General features: G+C 43.8%; 1 protein-coding gene across 1 annotated transcript in view; it reads right to left on the bottom strand.

Annotated features, from left to right (window-relative positions):
- Window positions 1-276: 276 nt before the first annotated feature.
- LOC311328751 (centrosomal protein of 76 kDa-like) overlaps window positions 277-11,345 on the bottom strand; it is a 73,714-nt gene continuing 62,645 nt past the window's right edge. The window contains exons 9-12 of the mRNA XM_084462669.1: window positions 6,401-6,567; window positions 5,595-5,928; window positions 5,286-5,503; window positions 277-547 (exon numbers count right to left, since the gene is read on the bottom strand). Of these exons, the coding sequence (XP_084318795.1) occupies window positions 409-547; window positions 5,286-5,503; window positions 5,595-5,928; window positions 6,401-6,567 (858 nt within the window). The 3' untranslated portion in view covers window positions 277-408. The remainder of the gene's footprint in view (window positions 548-5,285; window positions 5,504-5,594; window positions 5,929-6,400; window positions 6,568-11,345) is intronic.

Raw genomic sequence — 11,345 nt, 5'->3', positions numbered from 1 at the left:
CCTCTCAAAGTGTCAAGAAAGTCAGAGTCAAAGTCAACAGTGTGTGAGCTGGAGGGGACCAGATCATTCCTTGGTGGGGAGGAGGGTTAGAGTGAGTGTGTGTGTGTGTGAGCGCGCGTGTTGCGTCTGTTAAATCAAGTGTATTTACATACTGTAGTACATGTTCATATAAGTATGTAACACAGTGATTTACAAAGTAAAAAAAACAAACAAATCAAAGCAGGTAATACAAAATAGAATATAATTTAAAAAGACGGTACATTGTAAAAACACAATACATGATTAAAGATTTTTTTTTAAATAAAAAAGTCTGCAAGACCAAGCCTAGTCCAGGCCTAAGAGGCCCTTTCAATCGCAAATCTATACTGCCATGTCTATGGAGGAGCAGGCGTAGTCTGGGTGCTGTGGTCAGAGAACGGAGCGGTACTTGCAGGCGAACATGACCCACACGGCACACGCAGCCTCAGGGTACACAAACACACGTACTCGCACCGCCAGCCGCACGTGATCACCTCGGCAACACAGGATTTCCTCACAGAACGGAGACCTGCCCAAACAATCAAACAAAAGCAAGTTGCATGGTTACATCCTTATAATAATTATAATAATAATTATTATTATTCTAGCCTTTTATTATAAGAGTATGGTCACAGCCTTGGTAGGCCAGTAGGCTTCATCAGAAGCATGGTCACAGCCTTGGTAGGCCGTAGGCTTCACTACACCTGATAAAACCCTGGTATTACAAAAGCCTTCTCAAGGGCAGATGTGGATCCATCCTTCAAACCAATGTAGTAGGCCTAATGTACCTCAAGAGAAGCTTATCTCAAACTATGGCCTACAGTACACAGTACATGTTAACAAACTCTTTTTTCAATATTTCGACTGGGATTTTTAAACGGGGGTGTTACGCCAGGTCTTAGCTGACAGAGCTAGGGGCAGACTGATGACACATGGGGGGGTGTGGTTTGTTGCTCATTAGCGGCTCATGGGAAACAGCTGGGCAGGTATCTTTTTGGAAACGACACGCTGACCAGACGAGGACCAAGAGATGCCACCGTGCGAGCGACTTCTTTCTCCCCCATAATCATGGACTTACGTGAACACCCTTTTAACAAATACTGAACAGACCATCAAGGAGCAAGCTGGCCGCGCATCTATTCCGGGGGCTGTCGTAGCGGGCCCATCGACATCGAGCTGGTCGAGTTCTTACCTGGGTTGCGGAGAGTAGCGATCCTATCCCCCCTAACTAGGTTAGCTTGCTCTCACCCAGGTAAGTCAGGCATACTCAACACGTCTACCTACACGTAGGGAAAGACGTCCAGGTTACGGGCTGACTAGTCTTGTAGAGAGCCTTTAGAGCATAAACAGGAAATGTCGGCTATTTATCCATTGCGCTAAAGTAACTGCATTATTTAAATTTTAATATAAAATTTTAATATTATTTATTTTATTTAAAAATAATTAGCTACATTACTAGTTACCGCCAAAAGTAGTGGAGTTACAGGAACTTGTTACTTAATCCCAACTGGTTATTAAAATGTACTCTGAGTGTACAGTGTCTGTGTGTATGGATAAAGAAATGTTCAGAATAATTGTTGCACCGTATCAGCAAATCTACACAAACCTGACAACTTAAGTATTAAAAATCTCTGAGAACGTCAGTGTTAAAAACCTCTGAGAACGTCAGTATTAAAAACATGTGACAACTGTACTGTATTGGGCAGCAGCAGAGGCCATGCCACTGCGCCACCTGCCACCGAATCAGGTGCTGGTGCCACTAGCGCACCCATTTAGGATTAAAATTGGTTTGTAGATTAACTTCCCGGACAGATTTTCTAACTTTTGCCTTCATTTGTTTGCATGAATTCTCCTACCATTTTATGCCGATGACACCCTGTCGTCCTGTCATCTCCCTACTCTGACACAAAAGTGGAGGCACGCATAGCTGGGTGCTTGGCTGACTGACATCTCAGAGTGGATGGCGACACACCACCTCAAGCACAACCTGGACGCAAGATTTTTTTTCCTAGGACAGCGACGGAATGATTTGCATTTACCACGCCCCAAACTAATTTAATTGGTCGCTCCAGCCGCGCGCCGCGTTCTAGTGTATTTGGGTTTATTAAAAGTCGACACTTGATCGTATTTTGAGAAGTTCCAACATGACTTCGTGCAAACACTGCCAGCCGTTAGGAAAGGGAGAGGGCGAAGCAGGGACAGAACATCCACTTTTGGAAGTCAGGATTAAGTTTGTTTGACAGAAATTCAATCAATGAGTGGCATAATTATATTCAAGCAGTGGCGATTGGCTTACCCATACAAATACAAATAAAAAGTTGTTTTGCGCCTGCTTTCAGTGAAAGACTTTCAGACTGTTTTTGACTTAAATGCATCTTGTATTCTGCCATATCGCTTCATTTTCTTCCGTGTTTAACGTTCTGGTAGTGCTCCGTCTCCCCCTACAGTCCTCATGAAAATACAGTCCACGTTACGGTCTCATCATTCACTTAACATTGTAGGCCAGGTAAAATGATTCTGGCTTACAGAAATCAAGACCGAATAAAAAATCAATCAAATTAGCCCACACACACAAAACCACGAAAAATGTTGTCATCAGTCGAAATGTAACCTAATCTGTCATTTGTCAAAATGCTTAAAAGTGGGCGCAGGGTAAGCCAGCTCTCAAAGCGCTTACAATGGAATTCCCATTGACATTTTAACATTGGGACGGTTTATAAAATCAAAACTTGTCATGACTGTCCCGTCATTCACGTCACCTGTCAATCACATTACCCACTTTAGCTATCTAGCTAGCATCAATGAACATGGAAAACGGAGATCTTGAGTATTTGTTGAAAGTTGATTCCAAAATTTGCTTTGTCTAGATTGAATCATCACTCGAGAGTGTGAACTTTGCTTCCTGGAGCGGTGGGCTAATAGGGCTAGTAGCCTAGTAGTAGGCTTAACACTGATTAGTGAAGTAGGGGAGTAGGCTATTCAGTGCTGTGCCCTAAGGGGGTGTATTTTATCGTTCTGTCATTCCTCTTTGTGGTGCTTGGCTATTGTTGTCATATAATGGCTCTGTAGCTCTTTTAGTGTGTCCCTAAAAGCTTGGTTGTTTCGGCCTATCGGACTAAATAGTGTCCTTTTATTCACTCGCTCTAAAATTATTGGCCTTTGTTGACGTGTTAAAAAACATCAGTATCTTAGGCTACTGTAGTTTTCCTGTATATTTTTTACATATAAACATGCCACTGCTCAGCGCCCTTCTGGTGCTGTGAAACCGCCCATCAGGGCATGCTTTGAATGCGCCCCCCCAAAAAATAGTGCACGCTGTGCGTGCGTGCTTCGTTGGTCTTGGCTAACCCAGTTCTGGGACCCACCAGACGCCACTGTATTCAAGTATTATTATTTTATTATACTAATGTAATAATAGTGGTGGTGGTGGTGGTGATAACGGTGGTAGTCTGATGGAGAGCTCTAATGTAATAATAGTGGTGGTGGTGGTGGTGATAACGGTGGTAGTCTGATGGAGAGCTCTAATGTAATAATAGTGGTGGTGGTGGTGGTGATAACGGTGATATGGTAGTCTGATGGAGAGCTCTAATGTAATAATAGTGGTGGTGATAACGGTGATATGGTAGTCTGATAGAGAGCTCTAATGTAATAATAGTGGTGGTGGTGGTGGTGATAACGGTGGTAGTCTGATGGAGAGCTCTAAAGTAATAATAGTGGTGGTGGTGGTGGTGATAACGGTGATATGGTAGTCTGATGGAGAGCTCTAATGTAATAATAGTGGTGGTGGTGGTGGTGATAACGGTGGTAGTCTGATGGAGAGCTTCATGCTCAAAACGTCACTAACGGTGCAATAAATTGGAAGATTGGAAACTGGAGCCTTTTACTTTTTATGTGTATATCTGATTCCATCTGGCTGTGCAAGACTACAAGGGCACTAAACCTAGTAATGTATCTTTGTTTCTACTGTAATATCCTAGCAATGCAACATAGCAGATGATGACACTAAGGTTTATTAAGTGTTATAGAGACTTGCTGCTTTCACAGTCTTTTTGTAAAGATATGTTGTCATAGAAAGACAGTCTGTCCTCAAAGACATACAGTTTACAACGTGCAACAATATTCACCAGTGTTGTGAAAAGTGCAGTAGCTTACATTCAGCCGAGTGCTCTTGCATCAGTGCGTTTAAAGCACGCAGTCTATTATTCTTCTGTATTCGTTTCCCAGTATAGAGCTAGCAAAGCAGATCGGTATGTGGAGAGGCAATATTTAATGTAATTCCTGGATTTGCATTTGCATAATCCCTTATCATATGGCACATCCCGTCCTCGCAAATTCAAATCAATGAATTTACGTTTTAGGCCACTTGAAGCTACGGCTGACAGTGATAAAGCTAACTAAAACCAGTTATCAGTGATATAGCTAACTAAACCCACGCATTATTTTAGTTTGGATTGGAATAAACTGGACGTCTGGGTGGCAAACTATGAGCTAGTTTTATTTCTAAACTGAAGAATAATAATGCGGCAAACTAGACTGAATAATACATGCATGCATTGCATACAATATGAGGTCAGTTTATTTGATGCATGTCAAGTATGAAGGCATACAGATACATCTTTTTGTTATTTTCCAGTACAGTCAGGTAATTTTTCATTTGAAAATATGTAGGGAGTGAGTCTGGTCACGCTGACAGCTTGAGCTATGCCAAGGAGAAGGAGAAAAAATCTTCGTAAAATCGATGATCACAAAAAAATACAAAATCACCTCTGTTTGAAGTTACAATTAGGCGTGAAGTCTCCTCTGTGTTTAATTGTGGGGTTAAGGCAAATATTAGGTTGATAAACAACGTTTAAGGTAACGTTTTTGCTAGCTAGCTAGCTCATCCATAGAAGATAGCTAGCTTACCCCATGGTCGCACTTAGCCAATCCGAGGCAGAGTAGAGCTAGCCAATCAGAGGCAGTGTAGGGCGGGTCATTCCGTCGCCATCCTAGGAAAAAAAAATCTTGCAACCTGGACAAGACTGAGCTGCTGTTCCTCTCGGGGAAGGGCTTAAATCTAGGTCGCTGTAAAAATGAAACACAAGGCTTGTTCGGGAATACATTATAGACCCCCAATGGCCTTTAACCGGTCCTTTGTCTACAGTCTATGGGTCAATAAAATTATGGAAAAGGTACCAGTCTGGTTTGACTGTACATGGTGGTGTGTCTGGTTTGACTGTACATGGAGGTGTGTCTGGTTTGACTGATGCCAGTAGGAGCCCTCTCACCTGAGGCATGTGGCGAAGGCTCGCCGTGCGTGGCGGTGTAAGAAGTGGATGGGGAAGCCTTTGAAGGTGTGTCCGTCCGGGACGGCCCTCCTAATGGCGTCCTGGAACTCCTCGTTGCCGCAGGAAACCCCGGTGCAGCGTTCCAGCTCGTAGGCAGCCAGAGCAGCGGACAGCAGGTAGGAGAGGTGGTCATCCCACACCGTCGCCAGACCCAGGTCCTGGACAAACACGTAAACTCACACAAGTAGACAATAAACGCATACACAAACACAAATACTCGCATGAGCACACACACACACTACCACTAACCTTCCTGTGCTCAGAAAGCAGGTAGCGCATCTCCAGCTCCAGCGTGTTGCTGGCTGCAGCCGGCTCCAGGGAGGAGGCGCAGAGGGGAGGCAGTGGGGGGAGGGAGGTGGTGGAGCCCGGGGCACAGACGGAGCGCAGGGCCTCCTCACTCATAGCCTTCCAGTGAGACTGGTTGTGGAAGTCAAACACACAGAGTTCCACTGCATCTGAGGGCTGGCAGTTGGCCCAGAAGGCCTGGTGGTTGAACAGACAGCCCACGGTCCGGTAGGGGTGGGCGGGCCAGGACTGAGGCGCCAAGGGAGCGACGTCTAGGTCGATGGTCTGGTGGAGGTACCTGAGACGCGGACGGGAGATCACATGACTATCTAGCACAGCACTGAGATCACACAGACAAATATATGACTAGCACTGAGATAACACAGACAAATATATGACTAGCTAGTATCGTACTGAGATCAGCACTTAAAGCTGCATGTATTTTTATGAAAGGTGCTATACAAATAACATTTCATTATTATTATTATTATTATTATTATTATCAGCCAAATATATGACTAGCTAGCACAGTACTGAGATCACACAGCCAAATGTATGACTAGCTAGTATAGTAGTGAGATCAGCCAAATATATGCATTTTTCTTTTTGACTGGCTAGTACGGTACCTGATGACAAACAGATACGAGTCAGTTATTTGAAAGTACAGGATCTGAGGTTCTGTTGGTGTTTGTTTGACCTTTGCACTTGCGGTACTGTTACACTGGGTTCAGCATTTGCCATGAAGACGCTGAGCCAGTCCGGTTCCTCACCTGTGCGCGCTCACGCTCTCCCAGAAGGTGACGGTGCCGTCGGTCCCACGGCTCATCACCCAGGTGTGGGCCACGCCTTTAGCTTTGGTGCCCACGCACACGTAGGCCTCCAGACCGAAGCCCAGGAGCAGGCTACACAGAAGGGTGGCATGGTCTTCACAGTCCCCCTGCACAGGCCAAACACATACAAGACACATCACATCGAACGCTGAGTCTAGCATAGTTCGGGCTCAACAGAACTGACAACACTCTGGAATAAAGGCACACATCCATATTTAGGCAAAGTAAATCAGAAGAATGGTCGTTTATTTGCACAGTGCAAAGGAGAGTGATACAGGGACCAATCAAGAGTCTGCACAGTCTCTGAACAACTGAGAGAACAGAATCTTACAAGACACGGTCAAATTGCAGCGTTGCATTAGCTTTACCAAGAAGGTGATTGGCTGCAACCTGCCCTCCCTCCTGGTCCTGCACGACCCCAGAACCCTGACTCTCCTGGTCCTGCACGACCCCAGGGCCCTGACCCTCCTGGTCCTGCACGACCCCAGCAACCTGACCCTCCTGGTCCTGCACGACTCCAGGGCCCTGAAGCGGGCCAGGAAGATTGCGGCTGACCCCTCCCACCCCAGCGACAATCTCTTTGTTCCACTCCCCTCCGGCAGAAAGCTGCAATGTCTTCCCCATTGCCACCAGCCTCATCAACAAGGCTTGCATCCCCAGTATGTTGAAAAACTACATTGCAATAAAACAAATTCTGATTCTGATGATATAGTACAAGTTAGGGAGTTATCCTCAACACAATCCCCGTCTGAATTTTTTGAAATTTGCGCACATACGGCTGCTCTGACCCATGCGTACGCACATTCTGGAGAAATGTCCAACTGCAACTCCCATGGCAGAAGGATGACACTTGTGAAGCACTTTGAAATTGATAACAACTTTCAACATTCAACGTTACCACTCCGGCATTATAGAGCTCCCATATTATGATGAGACTTGACAAGATGTGTGTAAGAATGGGTTTACAGATATGAGAACATAAGAATGTAACTTGACCCGCGGTATTCTAACAGGTGCTTTAAGGCATTCCGCACCACCGCCCGCCTGCCCATAGGGGCGCAGTAATACTACTCATTGACCCATTGCTGTAGCTCATCTCGCACATTAGATGAGCCTACCTTGTTCTCAAACTCCTTGTTCTCTGTCTGGTTGTAATTTAATTATTACGAACAAAGCCCATCTATCTATAGTTTCTATCTCTGTAACTGTCGCCGGGTCTATATCTGTTAACTCATGTGTCGGGACAAGTAGAAGTTTAATACAGTAGGCTAACTGAGTGTTCTCATATGGAACATGGCATCAGGACGAGTAAGATGGCTAACGGAGCTGACCAGAGATGTGTTTGAAATGGTTCACTCACTCCCTATTCCCTATGTAGTGCTACTAATAGTGAACTACATGGGGAATGATTTAACCGTTTTGGGACACTACATGGAATGTCATTGCGTAGGATATTCATAACACAAACAAGCAGACGCGCCGATCACTGATGGCAGCAGGTTGAAATATCAGGTAGTATTCAGGTTCCATGTTTAGTTGAATGATAAATCCCATATAAATGGTTGGAATTCTAATGATGTGCAAGTGTGATTTTGTCAACTTTAGTGCTGTCTGCTAATAGCAGGCTGTGAAGCTGCACGATAAGACCGTGATAGCAAGTTAGCTCACGGCAGCAGCTTCCATAATATTAACGGTAGCTATCGGTGGCTAAAAAGCAGATAGCTAACTTTACAACGATGATTCCTGTAGCTTTTTTGATTTTGATGCTATTAGTTCAACTTCTGTTTCTCGGGCAGGAACGGAGACGAGCTCGCATTAGCAGCAAAGCAGCTACAGGAATGATCTTAACATTAGCTAACTGCTTTAGCCACTGATAGCTACCGTCTTCTTCACTTCTCCTTCGGTAAAACATGACACCGTTGTATTGTGGTATTGTGGAGTGCTTAGGCAGAAGCAGGAAGAGAAACCCGTCATGGGACCTTAAATCAGAAAAAATATGGAATGGTAGTGAACGGCGTTGAGAAGCTATTGTAAGCTAGCCTGCAATGTAAACAACCACCATTCACGTAACACAGGGGACAGACGCCAGGGGTCAGCTAGCTAGCTAACTACTGTACCAGTTAGCTAACAACTATGTGAACTCAAACTCCTTGTTCTCTGTCTGGTTGTAATTTTAATTATTACGAACAATGCCTATCTATCTATAGTAGGCCTATCCATCTCTGTAACTGTCGTCGGGTCTGTATCTGTTAACTCATATGGAACAAGGTATCGGGACAAGTAGAGGTTTAATAAAGTAGGCTAACTAGCTAGCTAGCAGAGTGTTCTCATGGAACATGGCATCAGGACGAGTAAGCTAGCTAACAGGGCTGACTAGAAATGTGTTTGAAATGGTTCACTCACTCCCTATTCCCTAAGTAGTGTTACCCATAGTGAACTACATAGGGAATAATTGCTTTGGATATTCATGGAATGTACACACCAGTTAGCTAGCAACTACGTGGACACAGGCTGATCTACTATACGGAATTGGACCGAGGAGTGTTCTCATATGGAACTAGGCTAACACAGTTGTTTCAAAACCAGCAGTAACGTTTGTGGTTTCATTTTTGTCCTTCTCTTGGCTATTCTTGTTGCGGTGAATTGACCAGCTGTTTCAAATCGGCGGACGAGATGCCCGCTTCTATGACTGGATCTACACAGCAAACAAGCATAACAGTGCATCATGAAGACCGACGACTTGCTACATTAGGCTACCTCCTGGAATACGCCACTTAAGGTCTTTCATATTGAAATTCTCTTGATGGTCTGGGGAGTTGCGAGACGTGTTAAGGGAATGCATCAGTCGTGATCCTTGACAGTAGGCTACCAGCCTGCGCTGCGCTCAGCACAATGTTGGATGAATGGATGGAATTATTGGAATCCTGGAAAATGTTGATTGCACTCTAAAATCATGAAAGCATAAATGTAAAAATGCAGCAACAGAAGTAGTCTAGATGAGATGGTGGTTCAAATGAATGGCAACATGTAGTCTAAAGGAAAGCATCAATTGAGACTGGTGATAATGCTACTACAGTAGGGCCTACCTCTGGCTGAGTTCATGGTTACAACCATTCATCTCTTACACATGGGCCTATACAATACTTGCACAATACTTTGGACGTTAAATCCATCCATCTATCAATCAAACTAGCGAATTCAATCCAACACCTGTGGAATGGCCGGTCATGGCAAAGCACCCGATAACGTAGGCTACCCCCCTCCCCACGGCTAGGAAACTGGTCCATCCAGTTTATTTGAATATAAAATAATTTGTGGGGGGGGGGTTACAATAGTCTAGTCCAGGTTCGCTGGCGAGTGGCGAGCTAGTCAGATGGCGCATGCATGTGTGGACATTGTAGGCCGATTCTGTAAAACCTAAAGAATAAAAGTAGGCTACGTTCAACATTCATTGGAGTGGTCCAGTTGGATAGGCTAGTGTAATCTAAATAAATTGAGGACCTGTATTTTCAGTGTTTGCTGGTAGCGAATGCCACAGACAGACAGGCAGGAAATCTATTGGTTTCATTGTTTCATTGTTTCTGCTTTGTATGCACAAGATAGTTAATGTCCGGATATAATTGGCGGTAGGGTGGGTAAAAACCCTTTCAAAGGCCAAGATTAGAAGGGATTTGAAGATATAATTGGTCATTTTAAAGGGGCCTACTTTATCTTTTGATGCCATTTGAACGGACTGCATCGATCAATGCAATGACTCTTTCCATGTTTTTCAGTTTTACCCTTTTCATCAATAAAACATCATATTTACAACCATGTCTCATTGATTGGGAAGACATTTAGAGCTGCCGGTCTATTAGTCTACTTATTCGGACTCAGAGGATGACATAACTGTTTATAAAGAAACAATTGATAGGCAGGCTGGGCTATATAAAGAAATACCACAATGCATGTAGTCTAGATATATTACATTATGGTTATACACTTTATGGTAGACTGCCCTCTCGCTCGATATAAGCAGGCTACATTGTGGCTGTTTTTTTCTTCGCAGAAGCCTATAGCCTAGGCTACACATAAAAAAATAAAAATTATATAGAAGGAATCAGAATATGTGGAAATTTAATTTTAGCCTATTTTAATAGAATTCAAATTGTGCTTAGAGGGAATAATTTTCAACGGACATTATGACCTGAGCATCTATAGATCATGCCAACACAAGCCTAACTGATGAAGTCGTGGCCTTCAACTTTGCATGATTTGCATTTGCATTGTTTTTAATGTTACTAAAAGCAACATATGATTTGTATGTGTCTGTAGGCCTATGACGCCTTTCTCATATTTTTTAGAATAAAGCCTAGGCCGCACTTTAACAAGAATATAGCCTACACTTCACAAAAGGAGAAGAATCGATGAAACGACTACAAGAACAGCATTTTGGCCAAGGATCCAAATAAAACAGTAGGCTACTGTACAGATGCAGCATAGAACGTAGATACATAATACTTATCTAATTAATAATTATCTAAGTTAATAGGCCTATGAGAACGCAATGCTTTTTACGGTAGCCTAGGCCTATGCGTCTTGTGATTGTACTGTAGCCTAGGCTACAACTTAAGGCTAATTAGGCCCTATTGAATTCCTTTTATAGCCTACTAGGCTACTCATTATTATCGAATTATCTAATTGATATATGAATAAAACAATAAGCCCTTTTAATGGCTATGGGCTACTAGTTGTAGCTATACACGAGTAACTCGTGACGAGTTGATGCGCTCTGCTCTTACGCACGGTTGAGGCGGCAGCTAAAATACACTTCGCGCATATCCTCTGCACCTTGGCAGTGCAACTGCCACAGACAGCTATGGTGCACTTCATGCATTGGTAGACA

This window comes from Borostomias antarcticus (assembly GCF_949987555.1).
Source record: "Borostomias antarcticus genome assembly, contig: scaffold_92, whole genome shotgun sequence".
Taxonomy (NCBI): Eukaryota; Metazoa; Chordata; class Actinopteri; order Stomiiformes; family Stomiidae; genus Borostomias; species Borostomias antarcticus.
The sequence above is the reverse complement of the archived record's forward strand: the minus strand, read 5'-3'. Positions and strand labels throughout refer to the sequence as shown.